Source organism: Chenopodium album, chromosome 11 (assembly GCF_948465745.1).
Source record: "Chenopodium album chromosome 11, dcCheAlbu1.1, whole genome shotgun sequence".
Classification (NCBI taxonomy): domain Eukaryota; kingdom Viridiplantae; phylum Streptophyta; class Magnoliopsida; order Caryophyllales; family Amaranthaceae; genus Chenopodium; species Chenopodium album.
Window position 1 is genome coordinate 51875541 of NC_137844.1, and position 19661 is coordinate 51895201.

At 34.8% G+C, this 19661-nt stretch overlaps 3 protein-coding genes across 3 annotated transcripts; 1 reads left to right on the forward strand and 2 right to left on the reverse strand.

Moving 5' to 3' along the window:
- Positions 1 to 2259: 2259 nt before the first annotated feature.
- Positions 2260 to 13152, reverse strand: LOC145567720 (glutamate--cysteine ligase, chloroplastic-like). Its single transcript, XM_081627082.1, has 17 exons — positions 12991 to 13152; positions 11497 to 11798; positions 10255 to 10405; positions 9491 to 9598; positions 8435 to 8527; positions 7932 to 8015; positions 7378 to 7446; positions 7225 to 7295; positions 7063 to 7131; positions 6488 to 6581; positions 6144 to 6233; positions 5949 to 6029; positions 4351 to 4443; positions 3860 to 3940; positions 3440 to 3509; positions 2986 to 3075; positions 2260 to 2582 (listed from the first exon to the last, which is right to left on the reverse strand). The coding sequence occupies exons 2-16, from the start codon at positions 11787 to 11789 to the stop codon at positions 2987 to 2989; spliced, it is 1536 nt and encodes a 511-aa protein (XP_081483208.1). The 5' UTR covers positions 11790 to 11798; positions 12991 to 13152; the 3' UTR covers positions 2260 to 2582; position 2986.
- A 2514-nt stretch (positions 13153 to 15666) lies between these two features.
- On the forward strand, positions 15667 to 16470 carry LOC145569133 (AT-hook motif nuclear-localized protein 16-like). The gene has a single exon (XM_081628497.1). It carries the CDS (start codon positions 15667 to 15669, stop codon positions 16468 to 16470), a length of 804 nt encoding a protein of 267 aa, XP_081484623.1.
- Positions 16471 to 16827: 357 nt separating this feature from the next.
- LOC145567721 (5-amino-6-(5-phospho-D-ribitylamino)uracil phosphatase, chloroplastic-like) lies at positions 16828 to 18910 on the reverse strand. The gene is made up of 2 exons (XM_081627083.1): positions 18782 to 18910; positions 16828 to 18294 (listed from the first exon to the last, which is right to left on the reverse strand). The coding sequence occupies exon 2, from the start codon at positions 18292 to 18294 to the stop codon at positions 17143 to 17145; it is 1152 nt and encodes a 383-aa protein (XP_081483209.1). The 5' UTR covers positions 18782 to 18910; the 3' UTR covers positions 16828 to 17142.
- Between the last annotated feature and the right edge of the window lie 751 nt (positions 18911 to 19661).

Here is a 19661-nt window from a genome sequence, read left to right on the forward strand (position 1 = left end):
AAGTTAATTGATTGTGAATTTATAACATGACTCTAAGTAAAGAAATTATTCCCTTGAATTATGCAATTATGGTCGACGGTTTCCTAAAAAAAATCAAAACAATTTAAACAAGGCAAAACTATTAATGAATTGTTTTTTACTTTAATGTTACATTCCAAATATTTATCTTTTCATATTTTATGTGATTGATTCCATATGGGACTATCATATTGAAACGGAGGGAGTACTAGATTAGTTCCGTGCATTGCACGGTAATGATAAGTAATTTTTCTTAATTTATATTATATGAAATAAGTTGTTTGTAATTTAAACTTTAATCATGACCATATGTTTTAATTTAGCGGGATTACAAATTTTTATTTGTTCTTTTCTTTCTCTTAATTTATCTATTCCATAATCAAATGAATATTTAGAGGAAATCAAAGATTGGTATTATTCATAGAATCAGTAAAGCAATGATTCCATAAATTGTAGATTTATTTTTTTAAAAAATCAATAATAACATCATACATTAAATTGGTGGGAAAATTTTTAATGAAGAAGCGACACATAGAATATGGGGGAGAGTTGATGATGTCAGCAACGTTTTATTTTAGTATTAGTTAATAGATTTTTTTTTTATTTTTTTTTTATTTTTTTGTTTTGTAGAATATTAAAATTTACCTGGAGTTTTTCTTCCATAAACAAGTGATTAATTTGGGGTGAATAAAAAATGATGGTGTAAAAAATAATTTGAGATAGAGTTGATAAAAAAAAATCTTGCTTGGACCTGGTCCACAATAATATTATTGTAAACCCGAGATTTATACGCACGCAACTGACGTTATATGGAACATAGTGACCCTAATCTTAACCTAGTAACCTTATTTTTAACATATTAACCTTTATTAATACTTGTGTGACATTTAATATTATGGTGAGCCTGAAATACGACATTATGTTAAACATAGTGACCCTAATTTCAACATGATAACCTTTATTATTTATATTGACCAGTATATAAAAAAAATTTCAATAAAAAAATAAAATAACCTAGCCTTTATAATATCACAATGACTTATTTTTTGAAAGAATATCACTTTCTTATTTCAACATAGTAACCTTTTTTTTTTTTTTTAATTATTATTAAAACATAGTGTCTCTAATATTAGTGATCCACAATAAATTAGTGTGGACCAGGTCCATTTAAGAATTTGCAAGAGTCAACATAAAAACAACTTTAACTTAATGATTTTAAATATGTCTTATTTTATATGTTATGAAACTATGCTCGATTTTCTTTTCATATATTCAAATATTCAACCATTATTATTCCCTCCGGCTCATAATATTCGTAACAGTTTTACTCGAATGTCAATAAGTAGGGTGTTAGGTTTACCTATTGTATATTTCAAAACATATCAATCAATCAAGCAACACACACTAAACGACACACCAGCAATGACACGTGTCATTTCTTGGTGTGTCCCTTATATTTTTATTTTTTAAAAATAAAAAATTCCATATAAAAAATAAATTTTGTACATAAATAAAAGATTTAATGCGTCTTTATATTTATTGTCAACTATAAACTTAAGTATAAAACAAAATTTCTTATTTACATAAATAAAATATTTGATGTACTCCGTATGCATGTATCCTTCCGCAATATGTAATCAAATGCATATTTTAAAACATTTGTTTGACAATTAGGCTATTTTATAATCTATTATAATATTTACATATGTAAATTTACTTATACAATGTTAATTTAAAATTAATTATTAAAAATTTTCGTGCGGGATCTAAGCTGGTAACTATTATAACCTGCCCAAAAAAAGAAAAAAAAAACTATAATGCCCCAACAAAAAGATTGAACCAAACGTGCATTGCAGTATTGCACTGCTTCAAATATTAGTCAAGTAACAATCGAACAATATTATATTAACCTTGACAGTTAGCAAGAATAGCAACCTTAAGTCTTTTACACTGCCATTGGCCTCTAATGCATTTGAAAATAGAATGAGGCTGGCAGTTCTTTAAACTCTAAAGACGATACCTTCTATGGTTTTTTATAAAACCGACGTGCGTACACAGAAAAGAAAGGTTGAAGCTTTATTGTAGTTCATACGAGGTATGAAGAAGAAGTTTTTATCCAAAAGAGTTGAATGAGATAACAATGGAGGAAGCAAATTTAGTTGACAGTGCAAAATACAGCTAACGTGTAATATTCGTTAGAAGACTTGCATTAGAAAGTTAGGACGAGCATGACTGCACGAGTAACAAAGCTTGGCAAAATCTTGTTATGGTAAATCTGTAAATCATCATGCTAAATTGTTTGCAACGGAGCTGGCTCCGTTAGCAATTTAGATCAGACCTACAATAATCCTAAAAACTTATTGCCCGATGAACAAAAATTGAGATCTATATACTCAAAATTCTTACAAGGGCGGAGAATCAGAGTTGCACTTTAATTTGCTGGAGTGTTTAATTAAGCCTTTATTCATCAAAAAGTGACTGAAGAAAGTCCATAATATCCTTTACCGGTAGGGCAAGCCAGATGCTGAAAAATACTCCAGTACTTCGTTAAAGAATGTCAGCTCCTGTCCAAGCATAGCAAATCAAAGCTTACAATATCAGGTAAAATATACTCCATATATTACTACCTTGATTTAATCATTCAAGACTAAGAGCAATTGATGGACTGCTTATACATGGTACCTCGAGAAACAAATATTTAAAGGATAGCAAGAAAGACGAAAATGATTATGGAATGTATATCTTAGAGGCCAATGGCACGGAAAGACACAGGAATTATTTCTTATTCTCTAAACTTATATCACTTTCCAAATATACAAGGGAAGACACTGGAATCACTCAAAGAGGATTGGCTCAACTATGATAATAGCATAAAAAGCTTTATAATCAACTTCAGTTCCAGGCAATGGAAACAAGTAAAACCTTAAACTACCTACCCTATCCGCAAAGACAGAAGTTACTCCGTACCTTAATAAAGCAGCTCCTCAAATACAGGATCCACATTTTGTCCCCACTTTCCATGGTACATCTCTAAGAGCCTCTCAGCTGGGGTCACACCTGCAACACAGATCCCACAATCAGCAAATAAAATCTGACAAAAGGTTGATCAAGATAACAGCGTCTAAATGCAATTAGATTAATACGTAAGTATATAAGATAAGATTATAGTCATATTAAATATTTTGAACACTTTTTTTTTTTTTTTTTTTTTTTTTTTTTTTTTTTGAATTTGAGGTTCTAAATGTGATTATCTAAAAATTAGAAAAATGTTACAAATTTAGCATAGCAATAGATATACATATTAACTTGAGTTTTATTCTCACTGGCAGTGTGATGATCACCATATTTCAGTACAAGTATCAAGAATAAGATGGCAGAAGTCGTGCAATTACACATCTAAACACTTCCTCAACTGAAATACCTGTTCTGACCACTTCAGCCACTTCATTTAAGAATCCAGTCTCCTTGAAGCCCCTCTTTTCTAAACCATCCTGAGGAAAAGAAGTTCATAAATTTAAATAAAAAAATTTATAGTACTCCCTCTGTTATTTTAAGTGTTACAATTTGACTAAATACGCATGCCGAGACACGACTTTGACTATTAATTTATCAAAATAAAAGTTAGTAAAATTATAGGAAATTTGATATTATAAAAGTATATATTATGACGAATCCAACAACGTATTATACAATAACAATTGTTTTTTTTTAAACGAGTAAAATAATCAAATCAAAACCATTATGTAAATAGTGAAAAAAAGTCAAACTGTAACTTTTAAAAACATGGAGGGAGTAGTAGTTAATGGTGTGCCTAAAAAAACAATAAATGTAGCCAGCTTACCTTCGCCAATTTCAAAACATCCTCCGCAATATGTTTCACATATCCATCGCGAAACGGAGTCTTAAGTCCAAATTTCGGTACCTAATCAGTAAATTCAGAGGTCAGAGCTAAAACTCTCCATCTAATGATACACATAATTTGGAAGAAACTTTCACATTCAACTCCTAAAAACTTAAGTCAAAATCAAGTATGAACCCATCATACATAGATAATGTTCAAGAGCCCCAGTATATTAAAAGAAAAGTAGGTCTGTTTCCCAGTAGAAAGCAGCCACTCTCTGCGTACTTTATCCCCATCATTTCAACCATAAGTCCCAGAAACTTTAATTATGACTGAGGAATTGAGGAATCAAAAGACAGGATAGGAAACTGTACTTGTTAACTGATTACATGGTTAAGCGACCTAAAGTAGAATTCCAAGCCTCCTAGGAGGCTATTATGATTATCCCTGATGCTATGTTGAAGAATAGATATTGATGGTAAAGGCAGTACCTTGTTTCTCAGCATCTCCCTTTCTTCGTTTGTCCAATCATATGTCATGTCTAAGACACTTTGTAAGGAATCCTCATCGTATAATATACCCACCTGACATTGATAGATGTTAAAATTCATTACAGCTGGTTCTCAAACAATATATTACAAGACCAAGATAATGGCTTTGTCACCATGAAAGACTGTATGCAATAATACCTCCAAATAGAACCAACACCTACCATAAACATTTCATTAGAAGCATATACCACAGTATACATCACATACTTATAGTTGTATAGATATCAAGTAAAACATGCAAATCAGTACCTAAACTCCTACAGTCAATTCAAGTTTTGAAACACTATACTATTGTTGCAGGACTTTACATATATGTATGATGAATGAAATGTGTGGAGATGTTATTTAGAGAAGCACAGAGCTTGATTAAACTAGTTAGTGTGATCATGATAGATCTAAGTCATCTAACTTGGCTGGAGCACATTAAGCACATGACCCTTGTTAGCAACTTCCAGCACTTAAGGATCTATGTTTGCATCCTCCACCCTCATCCTCGAGCCATGTGTTAATACCCTTTCTTTCTTCTTGTTATTGCTTTTAGATGGGGAAATGTCTTCTCACCGTTGCTCTTTTATGTTGTATTCTCTACGGAGGTCTCACACGTTTTCAGAAACAACTCCTCAACTAATAATGGATGAGTGAAATAGACCTAGATTTCATGCTGTGCTGCTGGTTAATTGATGATAAACTCGTCAGTTTTTGTTGTTGTATTACCAAAGAAAAATTCTATAACTTAAATGTATCTGAAGAATGAATGTAGGCATGTATATACTTCGGAAATATTTTTCGCTTGAGGGAAATTGCCATTAAAAAAAAGAAAGAAAAAAAGAAAAAAAACTTTGGTCAGTGATAGGCTGATAGCACTTATCACACACATGCTCTGAGCTCCAGCCCATTACCATTATGATATCACTTGTCAGTTTCTATTAGACAAACTAGCTCTTGTTTCGGAGTCACAATCTTCCCAGCGGTTGGTGTTATATTGCCAGCATTAATAGTCAACACTCAACAGTGCCCCCAAAACTTAGCATACAAGTCTCTTCCTCTTTCACAACTTCTTGCAGTTATCTCCAAGTCATATATGACAATTTACTTTTATCATAATCTCATCCACCATCAAACTACCAAGTCCCAACAGCCTTTGCTTTCCAATTCCCGGTCAGCTTTCATAGGCATCACCAAATGCCAGCAAAATATTATATCCCAGGTATAAAGAAGCACATTAGAAAAGCCCCCTCCCAGGTCATTTGCCCCCCCCCCCCCCCCCCTTTCAAAAAATAACTGTACTAATTTATCTATCTTTTGGTAGGTCAAAAATTAAAGCTTTATCTTCATACCTATACTTGCTTATGAGAAGAAAAAATATGCCAGACTTTTCTGTGGGTATTTTAAGTTGTTATTGCATGTATACAAGTGGGACAGGGAGGGGAGTGGTAGTCACGTCGTCAATATTAGGAAATAGGATCAGTGTATCAGCTATCAGCAATAATGGCAGTAGGTTTTCATAAGTAAAATCAATTGTGCAAGATGCAACATACCCAAAATGCAGGTAATGCACACAACCGCCTCCATGGTCCTCCATCAGCACCTCTCATCTCTAAATACCTCTTCAGCCTTACCTGAAAACATGAACCAAGATAATAATGCAAAAGACTGTATATGACATGAAATAAGAAGAATTTTACCGCAAGAAGTGTCAGAAAACAAAATTTTCTTGAATGAAAGTGACAGACCTCTGGAAATATAGTAGTCAGATGATTTTCCCAGTCATTTAGTGTCGGCAACTCGCCTGGGAGAACTGGGAGCTTCCCTTCCAAAAAGTCCTATATAATATGATACAAAAGATAAGGAAACTTATTATACAACCAATAATAATTTAAGGAAAAATTACCCAAGGTTTATATCGTTGCACAGCCATCTTACAAGAGAGGAAGATTATAAAAAAAAAGGACAAACCAATTCCCTCTTAGCCCAAGCATGCAACACCTACACCCCCCACCCCCAACTCAGCCGAGAACAAAAAGACCATAAACACTGAAGTGATAATGCAGTCAATCATAAAAGGGCAGAGGTTTACCCGGAAGGACAATCCACTGCAGTCAACATACTTGTTGTTCCGATATACAAAGTACATGGGAACATTGAGGGCATAATCCACATACTGCTCAAACCTGCATAAATAACACGAATCACTAACTTTATAACCTAGAAACCACAAGGGGAACCCTTTTAGATCCTTTTCCCCCATTTTCGATGCCATTAGATTTTTTTTTTTTTTCCTTCTGATTTTCACTATGGCTATATGTAAATCATCTATGAAGTAATTATTTACAAAGTACTTTATCCTCAATCTATCTCTTTTATCAAAAGACAAGTTACTAGTACAAGAGCTTTGTATCAAAAAAAAAAAAAGAAAGTAGAGCTGTAGAGCACTTTGTAAACACTACTTTGTCCTTTTGCCTTTTCTATGCAATAGATTCTACCAGCCATTTCACTACACAAATGCATACACAACTTGTGCAGTGGTAAATTAAAAGTGGGTATATTATCCCAATATTATGCTCCTATGACAGGTTCATATGAGTCTACAGATATCACAGCATCCACAAATGGATGTCAATTACAAAAACATTATGCTGGCATACTACTCACCCGAAAGAGTCGTCAAAGACAAAAGGAAGCATCCCAGTACGATTATTATCAGTATCTGACCAAATATGGCTGATAAAAGCATAAACCAGAGGGAAAAAGTCAAAAAAGAGACTGACACAAGAAAATAAATCAGCTCAGATCTATAAGGAACATCTAAAAAACCTTCTCATACTGAGATAACCATTGGGCTTTCCTTCCTTAAAAGGTGAATTCGCAAAAAGCGCTGTTGCTATCTGTTCCATTATTTAAATAGTCAGGTAACAGGATGAGAAATCCGACAATATCTCAAAAATATAACTTCAAGATTTTACTCACAGGTTGTAATGCTAAACCAGCACGAAATTTTCTGACCATGTCAGCTTCAGTACAAAAATCCAAGTTCACCTGGAAAGGAAAAAACCACCTAAGACAGTTCAGAAAGTTGAAATGTCGATAATAAATAACTATTACTCTCCATACTCAACAAAACTCTTACTCTCCAATGCTCAACAAGTAGCTTTTAAACTTCCATCACATATCAATGATCTATTAGTTAATGCATTGATCACATCAGCCCTTTCTGTAGATCTCTTGGCTTTACCTTTTTTTAATGTATGTAGAGCTTTCATTCTTATCTTTAAGAACAATTAATATTGCATTGGTATTCAAAGTGACAAGTTAGGATGAGTTGATAGATGATAAATAATGTGAGAGGTTGTACTGCTGTAGTAATAGTGTGAACGATTATGCAGCCTTCTATTGGGAAAATGTACAATAGTATATGTTCTACTCTTCAACTCTAACATCCCAACAACCCCAAAACAACTTTTGGGTAAATGAACATTTTCAAATTCAAGAAAAAAAAAAAGATATGAAGATGCAACAAATACCTGGACAGTGCATGTCCTGAACATCATATCAAGTCCAAGTGTGCCAACTTTGGGCATGTAGTTCCTCATAATCTCATATCTTCCCTGATTGCAAAAAAACAGTCAATAGTTCATAACAGAAGTAGAAAAACAGAAGCGTGAATATACAGACATGAGGCATCAGAAATCAGGGAAACAAGCTGTAAAAATGATATTGAAATGTGAGGCTGCAAATAATCACCAAATGTGAATAATGACAGACTGTCAGGGTGCAAGCACTTAACATTAAGAATCATTAAGTGTGGTCATAAAAGACCAATTAAATAATTAAATGGAAAAGCAAATACAAAAGACTGAGATGGTTGGAAAGATAAAGACCTAAATAAAGGAAGGAAAAAATACAGAAACAAAGAAAGAAAGGAAAGTGCACACTGCACAGAACATATAAACATAGCATGATTGCTAGTTTAGAAAGAACATGATATCTATGTGCTGCTTTTGCTGAAAATGATTCACAGAATTACCTTGGGCATTATGGGGATGTCCTGAATTCTCCATTTGGGCTGAAATCCAATCCCAAGAAATCCAATCCCCATTTCTTCCGCAACAGCTTTGACCTGCCAGAAGTGTTATAATATCAAGAACCTGATCATATTGCCATTTATGAAAGCAATTAGTATACCATAGATATAGTTCTCAATCAAAAAGGGCTGAGAGGAAACAGTGTCACACTGTCACCATATGTCTTCCACAAGATTCTAAATGCACTGATTGTTTCATTTCACATCAAGAATTGTAACAGACCCTAGCCGAATAAACTAAAGAGAGGAAAAAAGCAGCAGAAGACAGAAATTAGGCCATGATTCATCTATCCTTACCAACTGTCAAAATCTCTCATCATAAATTCAATACACAGACTATGATAATCAATTGCTCTGAAAAGATCACTAGAAGTGTCTAGCCCAAGCAGCAAGAAAAGGCCCTCTGAAGAGTGAAGACCCAACAATTTCATCAGCTCTTCGTAGGCTCCACTTTATTAAAAGGGAATTCAGAGAACTAATATTCTAGTACTTCACCTTATAGCTGACATCAGTATTATACAGATATAAAAATTTAAAAAAAATTAAATTAAATGAAAAAATAAATAAATAAATAAATTAAAAAAAAAAGGATATAAAGAAAATAATCAACTTCTTATTTATTCACATAATATCCTCTATTCCTCCCTGTTTCTAATAATCCATAAAGTGCTCCTAAGAGCATCAGATAAGAGTAAAACTCATGGCAACATCTCGGGAACATGTTAAAAGTGATCGTGCCATTGTCGATACAAAACAAAGACAAATAGTCATGCTCCCTCTTTTGACAGCCGTAATGACATTGTACAATATATTTAATCATGAGTCATGACAGGATCCAAAGTGTATCAGACGAAAACAGTTTGGTGAATAAGAAAGCATTGTAATACCTTGAGGATAAGTGACATCAGCAAATACTTCTATAAGTCACAGGCAAGATAAGAAATAGGGCAAATTTCCCAATCACTATGAAAGGTAGACACAACTGTCATGTAAACTAACCTGATACAGGTGTGAATTAACTTCCGCACAAGTTTGATGCAATGTTTCAAGAGGAGCACCACTAAGTTCAAATTGACCTCCAGGTTCCAATGATATGCTTTGCTTCCCCTGACAATATCAAACACACTATGTTCAAAAGCTCCAGCCGCAGATAACAAGATCCAAACAGCTCTATTAGGGTCATAACTCAAACACGGAGTTGTAACTCTTATAAGGCAAAATAGATAAATAATCAATAGTAGAAACCCTTACTAGAAAACATGTACACCGGCAATAAGGGGGGTAATTCTTTTGGGGGGCAAGGGGTGGTGGTGGTTAGAGACAAGAGGGAGATTCGGGTCATTGGGGTGCATAAAAACCAATAACCTCATGATTGAATAGGTGAGAGCTCAGACCATCAATTTTTTAATCAACACCACCAGTCAAATCAAAGTGTAACAATTCTTTGCATAACAATATATTTTCAGTCGTTTCTTATAGTCAGTTAGCTTGTAAATCGATATCAAAAATCAAACTGTATCTACTCTAGTCAATTGAATCTTTGCAAGCCCTTTTCTTCACTCGCATTACATTATGTGTGCATGTGATGTCTGAATACTTATGGATAGTTTTGCACATCATACATTTGTAGTGGCAAGACCCATAGACCACCCAAAAGGCCAAAACACACCTTAGCAAGGGCCTCCTCTTTGTATCATACAAAAGAGACAGGAAAAGAAATAAAGAATAGCACATAATCAGCATCAAGCAAACAAAAAGTTTACCTGCTTCAAACCAATTATATAGTCACCTTCCATCACTTTATCCCAGTCAAATCTCTCAGCAATACCATTAAGCAACTCAGCTATCTGTTCATATTTCATGGGCCGTAAAGTGTCAATTTCAAAACCAAACTTCTCATGTTCTGTGCCTATCCTGCAGGTACAAACATTTCCATTTTTAAGCATCAAATGCAGAAAAGAGAAAAAAAATTGAACATTTAACTTTATTAAACCGTACATGTCAAAAAACAAATAGACTTTATATAAGCCAAACTTCACCCAAGAAGGCAGCCCCAAACCCTCTCACCTCCTCCCAAGGTCTGTTAGAGATTTGGAGCTATATAGAGCTCTTAAAAAACATTTGAAATAAGTTGAGTCCATAATGTAAAGGCACCTTGATTGCAACCCCCATCCATGGTTGGCAGTGGCACCAGCGTAAACATAGAAAAGTCCATGCTGAGCAAAATTTTAATCGCAAACACAAAAAGGTTGCCTCTGATGATAATTTAGTGCAAACACTCCCATAAAGAATAATCATAAGGTCATTTATGACCAAAGCAATAATTTACAATACAAGAGAATTTTTATTTAACAATGACCCAGTTTGTTTCTTCCCCGCACAATGATGAACACAACAGTATAAATCAAAATGGGAGAAAGAAATCAAAAAAAAAGATGAGGCTAAAGAATGAATTACAGGAGCTGCATTTTTTTAAAAAAATACATATATGCATTACAAAAAACTTTGTAGTGCTAGTGTGTTACCACAGCACCAAATCATTGTATAACCCGCGTAGTTAAGCATGGAATTGGACTGAAATTGACACTTTACAAGAAGAAAAAAAAAACACTGAGAAAATAAAGTTTATTGGTATATAAAGCAAATTAAAAATTGTGACTGTAAGGCGTAACTGTAAAGTGTCGGACGAATAACCACATCCATGTATAACCTGTAATCATGATCTCTATTTCGTTTCCTTTTTTTTTTTTTTTTTAAATTAGGAAAATGCTAAAATGACTCACATAATAGTATAATACTTAAGATTGCGTTCAACAGATGTAATATGCATTTGTTTTAATGTTCACATGAAATTTTGGAGGCAGTATGAAAGTTCACAAATGCGAATTGGAGCAAATAACTAGAAACCTCAAAATATGGTATTTGGGGAACAAAAGCAGTACAGTACTAGTACATCTTAGTAGAAGTTCCCAAATTCTAATTGGAGCAAATAACTAAAAACCCACCTCCAATTCTCTTTAGGTTTGCATCCAGACATAAGATATCCCACAAGATCCTCTCTAGTGAGCGGCTCCGCAGCTACTATAGGATCTTCTGTAGGAGGACTAGCAGCAACAATGGTGCGAAACCCGCGTGATCGTTCTCTTTTCGTCGTGTCTAAGCACAAAGGATTAGTTTTCTTAACAGAATTACTGGAAAGAAAAGACAGATTGCTACTAATCTCCTTGCTTACAGCTTCACATCGGACTGTCTCAGTATGCATAGACAATGGCACAGCTCCCTGGTAAACAAGTGCCATGATATCCCCCTACCAAAGTTATAAAACAGCATCTCATCAAATATAGCTCAAAACTCTAACAAGGCCTCTAAAGTAATGACTAGTGCAACTTCAATTCTGAAAGCAGAAACGTCTAAACCAAAGACTCCAGTACAAACAACTACAACAACAGATGTACCATACAAAGGCTAACATTACACTAACGACACACTTGGTAAGCGGAAACAAATGGTGGTAAGACCGTAAGAGAAAATTGTAGCTGCTTTTGCAAAGAATGTCTCATGCCAATGTCCATGTTAAAATCTGTCACCCATACATTTTTTTTTTTTTTTTCCATAACAAACTTCCATCACCACCTTTTAAAAAAAAGCACATACTTAGAAGTGGAGAGTCATTATCAATTTATCATGAACATTTTCTTGCGATTTTCCTCAATTACTTATAATTTTATAAACTCAAAACCACTACCACAAATTATTACCGCCTAGTCCGGTTGTATGACCCCTTTAAAAATATCATGCCGGGTCAGCCACCTCTAGGACCGACTCGCAACCAGGTAGTGTCGGGGAGCCACCCGTTCTTTCCTGGCTAATACCTTCCAAAACAACCAATAATACACTTGCCCAACACCAAAGCAGAGCTTAAGTAGCTTCACCCCTTCAGCAAATACAAGATATAGTATTGAACCATTTCAAGTGGCTTTTATGACAAATCGATTATCACACTCAAATCCTAAAGAACCTAAAAATTATTTTAAACAATTATGATATTCGTTCATCTTGCACATGACAATGTAAATCACACTTGGTCCCACCAAAGTCCAGAATTTGAGGATTTCATTAATTTAAAATTCAAAAATTCCCCAAAAAACACACTACCCATTTTTCCAACAGCAATTTATCCCCAAAAAACGACTAGATTCATTGCTTAGTCTCTAAATTACACCCAATTCAACTATATCATCCATTAAAATCCAGAACATTCACAAGCATTTTCTTAACTATAAGAATTCAACAGAATCAAACCCATATGCAATCAAACTACGTAAAACCAAGACTCAAAATCCCAAAGCATTGAACTTTACATGAAAAAAAAAAACGGATTTTTCTATAGAATTTTGTGGAAGTCACGTGAAAATAAATAAAATGTTCATTTTCCAATACATAATTTAATATAATTAAGCAATATAAATTAAAAAAAAAAACATGGGTTGAGAAATTACCTGGGATATTGATGAGATTTCAGGCGATGAGAATAAGAATAAAGTAGCCTAAGGTTCTTTTTTATTTTCAAGTAGTGTAATGACAGAGGAAGGAAGGAAGGAAGGTGGATAGAGAGAGAGAAAGAAAGAAGTCGAATATAAATTTGTAAAGCGAGCGAATGAACGATTGAGAGTGGACACGGGAGAAGGTCACATTTGTACAAGTATTATTCAATGACGATTTTCACACTACACTCTTTTGTGTAAATGATAGACATGGCAATCCTGATCCGGACCCGAATGACACAATGCATGACCCGAAATTGACCCAAAAATATTGACTTGAAAATGATTTGAAAATCAAAATTGATCCAACTCGACCCATATCCGACCCGAAAATGGAGTTGATCCAATCTTGACCCGACACCCAAACTGATCTGACCCGAAGTGTTTGACCCGAACAAACCCAATATCCGAAATTGACCCGAATAGACCCATTATCCAAAATGTCCCGAACTAAAATACCTTACAAATGAACTAAAAATGTCTTATGTCAAAATTAACTCAAATTGTTCATCTTCAACCATAACTAAGCTCATAAACTGAATTGTAGTTTTTATTATAACAATAACAAAATATATACTACGTATAAAATTATTGATTTGAGTTTGCCCCACAAATGAAACAACCCGAACATGACCCGACCAGATTTTGACCTGATCCGAACATACTTGACGTCAAAATTGACCCGACCCAAACATACCCGACCTAAAATTGACCCGACCTGAACTCGACTCGATACCCAACCCGAGTCATACCCGAAACCCGACCCGAATGTTAGCTGACCCGATATGACCCGACCCGAAAATAACCCGACCTAGACCCAACCTGAATGACCCATTTGCCAGGTCTAGTTTTGTGCCCAGGCGATATCCGAATTGTTGATAAAATTTCAAGATAAACTTTAGTTTTGGCTTGAATGTTAAATAAGGTCATATAATCACTTTTATATCATGTATCTCTTATTTATATAATAGTGTACTCTTGTAGTTTTGTTTTTAAATAACATTCTATGCTATTATTAACTTGGAATTATTTCTATACTAAACTTAAATTATTTTTAATGAACTAAATGTATTTTTCCCAAACTAAAATTACTTTATAAATTAAAACTTATTTACTAATTCTCTGTAATTTTTTATATAAATAAAATATATTATAAATGAATCTTATTTTATAGAACTTTTTAAAACAAATTTTATGATAAAAATAGAACCGAGTATATTTATTAAAAGTTAGGATTAATGATTAAAATGCCACCATCAAATTTGATCCTTTCTGAAGTAAAAATTCATTTGTGTAATATTACATGCCATTTGCATCTATGATAATACTACTACGTAAATTACTCAGGTCATAGTCCAAAACTAAGATATAGGCTTACATCATGGAGGATGTAGAGTCGTAGAAGAAAAGTTCATGTGCTCAAAAAGTCAAAAGACAAAACTTCTCAAAACGATAAGAGTAGTCATTTAGAAGTGTAAATAAAACAAATGAATGAAGGAACTAAGACATGTTCAATTAAGGACTAGGTTCATTGGCTCATTGCAAGCTTATACGACTTATCAATTATCATACACCCAAATACCCAATTCCATGGAGCAGTCAGTGTGCGCCCAAACACAATGTGAGCTGATACATATGGTGATGCCGTATGCTCGAGTAGGTGCATGTTCAAGGTAACCTTACCAATGGCAGTATCTAAAGTTCTAAACCTAGTAATCTAACTTGTATTTTCCCAACAAGCCCTTTAAACAGACTCACTTTGATCCAGGCAGCTGCGATAGAGCCTTACAAATGGCATCAGCTAAATGTGTTCAAGGCAACAAAGGTCTATGATGCTCAAATTCTTCAACCACAACTATATGTTACGGATTATTATGATTAGTCTCACAGAGAGTTAACAAAAAAATCAAATACACCAAGAACCGGAATCCTTGAGATGTTTGATTATCTGAAAGTCACAATCGAGCCCATACGAGTAATATTCATTTTCAAACAGCCCACACTACAGTCTGAAATTTCTTTGTGAATCCATCTGCACTATGCAGTCTGCAATTTTTAATATTCATCCACAGATTCACTCTTTAATCCCTTTTAGATATGTCTTTTTTTGATGAGAGAAAAAAAAAAAAAAAAAAAAAAAAAAAAAAAAAAAAAAAAAAAAAGACATATCTAAAAGGGATTAAAGAGTGAATCCGTACTGTAAATCACTTTTGTACTGTAATGATATGGAATTATAATTAGCTACTAGCAAATTGAACAGACCACAATACAGTTGTTACAATGATTTTGGTGATGCTACATGAAGTATTTGGACTGATATTGTGATATTATAGGCATACTATGTGATTTATGGTGGTACCAACTAAATGTAAAAAAGGTAAGTTAATGAGAAAACACAATTGACATGAGAATCTCTTGCAGGTATAACAAAGATATAAAAAAGATAATCTACAAGTTTGGTGATACTTAATTCTCTCCTAATCTTTGATCATTCTTTTCGGTTTTTTCCAGTTTCCTATTGCTTAATTTATCCCATAATTTCTGTACTTAAACCCCCCAACATTAAACTTCTCCAGATCATCCATTTTACTTTGTTGTAATACCTTTATAGCAGAGTTTAAAATCATCTGCATGGCAGGAAGCATTGACATGACTGGACATGCAGTTGAATCAAATGGTGTCAAAGACCAAAGCCACCAGAAACTGGGGATGGATTCAAGAGGACTCCTCATCCCTTCGAAGGTACCAAAAGCGGTGCCCCTGACAGCCCAACCAGTTGACGGAGAGCCCATCCGGAGGCCTCGTGGCAGGCCTGCTGGGTCCAAGAACAAGCCTAAACCACCAATTATCATCACGAGGGAGAACCCTAACACACTATGTGCACATGCTATGGAGGTAAGCTCGGGTTGTGATGTCAATGAAAGCCTGATCACTTTTGCTAGGAAGAAGCAGAAAGGAGTTTGCATACTAAGTGGTACAGGGTATGTAACCAATGTTACTCTAAGGCACCCTTCATCACAAGGCCCTAATGCCATTGTAACTCTCCATGGTCGATTTGAGATTCTCTCTCTTCTCGGATCCATACTTCCACCACCAGTTGCACCACCAGGTCTCACAGGTCTAACAGTTTACTTGGCGGGCCCACAGGGGCAGGTCGTAGGTGGGGGAGTGGTGGGTGCCCTTATTGCCTCCGGTCCTGTGGTTATTATGGCTGCTACTTTTATGAATGCATCTTTTGATCGTTTACCTATATGTGAAGAAGAGAATGAAGTTGCAGCTCAAAATCAATGTTACCAGAACAATCGCCGCCATCACTACCAGCATATTGATGTGTCCGATGTGTGTGGTGTTCCGCAGAATTATATGAGCAATGGCAGGGCTTTGCCTCCTGAAGTATACTCCTGGGCATCGGGACGATCACTGGCAAAGACCTGAAGCTGGGCATTTCTATTACTTTTAACAATCTCATTGGCTTCATATCTTCTACTAGGATCAGTCTCTCCCAACTAGTTTACCTTCTGAGCAGTTCACATATTTCTACCTATATACCTTGTACTTCAACAAATTTATAAATGGCATAAATATTGACAGCATATTATAGACAGTCATCCTATAATCGAATATATGTTCACATCAAAACAAGGACAAGACATTTCTATATATGAAGCTATGACTCTATGAGGATGTTAATACCGTCAAAGTATCACTTAGCTATTGAAGCTTTATTGCAGTTGATTTATCATATTTTCGACATAAAGTTAAACGTTCAGAAACTCAATGGAACAAATAGAATAGAGTATATCAAAGCTATCAGATTTCTATTGTTTGAATGTTTGATGAAGCATTACATTAAAATATGTTTCTTCTAAAGATATATTTAGAAAATAAAAATTACAAATTCATGAAGTAGATCAAACTTGAATACTATAGGCAATTGAAGTAACAACTCGTATATTGAACATAATCCACATACATAAGAGTAACAAAGGTAGTCCAATGCAGACCACCCCTAAATTCTATTTTTGTCCTAATTTTATATACAAAAGGAAAAGAAACCAATATTTTTACCAACAAATAGATGACAACATGCTGTACATTTTGAGTGTGCTACCAGAAGATATCATCCACTCCAGTTGGCCTGGATGAATGCCTATCGTCCTCGATTTCTTCCTCCATCTCCAACTCTGGCTCCTGAAATTCAGGCGATTCTACAGCAGCGAGGTTCTTTAAATCCACAACCGAAAGCTCGTCTAAATGTCTGACAACCAAATCCGCAGCTCCAAGCTCATAAACAGGATGCTTGCTAGCAACAGCAACACACTTCATTCGAGCATCATGGGCTGCCTCCACAGTCAGGTTTGAATTCCCAAAGACAATGCACCTCTCTGGTATAAATTTCAGACTTTGTGCTGCATATATGAACATCTCAGGATCAGGCTTACCCCTATAAACATCCTCAGCAGCCACAATCACACTAAACACCCCTTCAAGTTCAATATCTCCAATTGCAGCCTCCAATGTTTTTCTTGGACGGGTAGAAACAAGTGCCATTGGAATCTCGTATGCCATGAGCACATCCACGAATTCCCGAGACCCAGATCTCAAGCTATATATACCACCTTGTAATCGTTGATATATCTCTTCTTTTCTAGAAGCCAACCTTCGCAATTCAGCTGAATCTCTAGACCAGCAGAGGACTTCAGAAATTGCTTGTTCATTTTTCATCCCTTCTATCCTTTTAAGAAGAAAAGTCGGGGGAGGTGTCTTTCCTTCCTCTTCAGAAAGAGCTAGCCAAGCCTGCTTCTCAAGATCAGGATTATCATCAATTATAACCCCTTCCCACTCAAATATAGCACCTAGCCACCCACAACCCATCCTTTCAAGCCGAAGCAAAGGATTATGCAAAGACGGATTATCAGCCTTATTATTCGGAGGCCACATTCTTGTTTTTAAATCAGTCTCAACTTCAATTCTATCATTCCAAGTTCGTGGCATTCGATCCTTTTCCTTGAAGGCATAAGCCTCTTTCGTCAACTCCATTGCAAGGGCTACAATGGATCCCTTTGACCTCATATCTACCCTCTCAACTCTCTTCTTGCATAAACATTGATTCAGAGCCATCTTTCCCCCTATGAACCTCGCCACCGGAAACCGGGCATTCTCAATAGATTTTCTCCTATAACTAGCATCCCTCAAACCCCAGCCGCCGTATAGTGGCCGGTAGCCAAGAAGAGATGCAGTTGCAATTGCCTCAACCATCTTCACCAATCAAGAACTTACTTAATCAGCTTACTAATCACAAATTCCCCTCTTCTCCCTTACCCTTTGTAAAATCTAATCTATGTGTAATGATTATTCACCAAATTAAGCTCAATTCACCTTATAATTTCAATTCTTGACCAATAAAACCTAAACAATTAATAAAGTTCAAACAAAATTTATGAAGCTAAACAAATCAAAGCTCTAAATTACAGCATACAACCCTAAATAGCAAAAAGAATCAAATACCCATAAAACCCATTAACTTAATCAAGCTAAAAAAAACCCCAAATCAAGAAATGGGTAGCTCAAATTCTTCAGCTTCTCTTTGAGAACACTCAACCCCAACAATATTTACAGCAAAACATACACAAAATAATTTTATTAATTATCCAGTAATCAATCTAAATATCCAAAACTAAAGTTTATAATTTTATCCAAAACTATATATTATATTTACAAAGAGATAGGAGTAAGAGAGAGGAACCTGGTTTGCTGCTAAATTGGAGGAAGATTAGAGAATTCTTAGGAGAGAGAAAATCAACGAGATTCTTCAGGAAATGTAAAAGAAAGGATATTTATTTAATTGATTAATTATTTATTTATTCAATGTCTTTTGTCCTAAAACAGAAAATAATTGTTGAAAATAGATATTTTTGTGGTTTATAGCAATTTAGAGAAATTATTTTGTGTAATAATAATTACGTCACCTACCAATTTAGACCGCAGAGTTAGGCTTTGGTAATGACACGTGTTTTATTATAGAGCTTTTACTTTTGCTTGTTGATGACTATTTGGTTTTGTTTATAAAAGTAGTATACTTAATTTAATGATGCAATTAAATATGTCTTCCCAACTTTATCTTCTTTTAACGAATCTAGATGATTGCCGAAGGAGGCCGCCGATATGCTAAACGTAGATCTATTGTAAATAGTGCTGTCAAATTTCAAACCGAAACCGTTTAACTGCCCGAAACCGACCGACCCAAATGAGAACCGAACCGATTAAAAACCGATTTTTTTGAAACCGAAAACCGACCCGAACCGTATTTTAGTAAATCCGAAACCGAATCGACCCGAATAATGTTAAACCGTATAAGAACCGAACCCGTTAACAAACCGAACCAAATATAAACCGAACTGAAAGAAAACCGAACCGAAAAAGAACCGAATCGTATCTAACCCGAAACCGTTTAAACTGGCAAAAAAACCGCTTACACCGAACCGTTAGCAAACTGCTACCCGTTTGCACCGAACCATTTAAAAACCGAACTGTTTGTAAACCGAACTGATTATAAATCGAACCGTTTATGAACCAAACCGCTTCTAAATTGAACCGTTTACAAACTTTTTTATATAATTAAATGG

What these genes read in the sequence shown, in the direction of transcription:
- LOC145567721 (XM_081627083.1), bottom strand. Translation starts at nt 18,294, where the DNA reads ATGGTTGAGGCAATTGCAACTGCATCTCTTCTTGGCTACCGGCCACTA.
- LOC145567720 (XM_081627082.1), bottom strand. Translation starts at nt 11,789, where the DNA reads ATGGCACTTGTTTACCAGGGAGCTGTGCCATTGTCTATGCATACTGAG. An exon ending in AAACCTAAAGAGAATTGGAG is followed by an intron (nt 10,406 to 11,496) that starts GTGGGTTTTTAG and finishes TTGTACCTGCAG; the next exon opens with GATAGGCACAGAACATGAGA. An exon ending in CTGGTTTAGCATTACAACCT is followed by an intron (nt 7,296 to 7,377) that starts GTGAGTAAAATC and finishes ATAATGGAACAG; the next exon opens with ATAGCAACAGCGCTTTTTGC.
- LOC145569133 (XM_081628497.1), top strand. Translation starts at nt 15,667, where the DNA reads ATGGCAGGAAGCATTGACATGACTGGACATGCAGTTGAATCAAATGGT.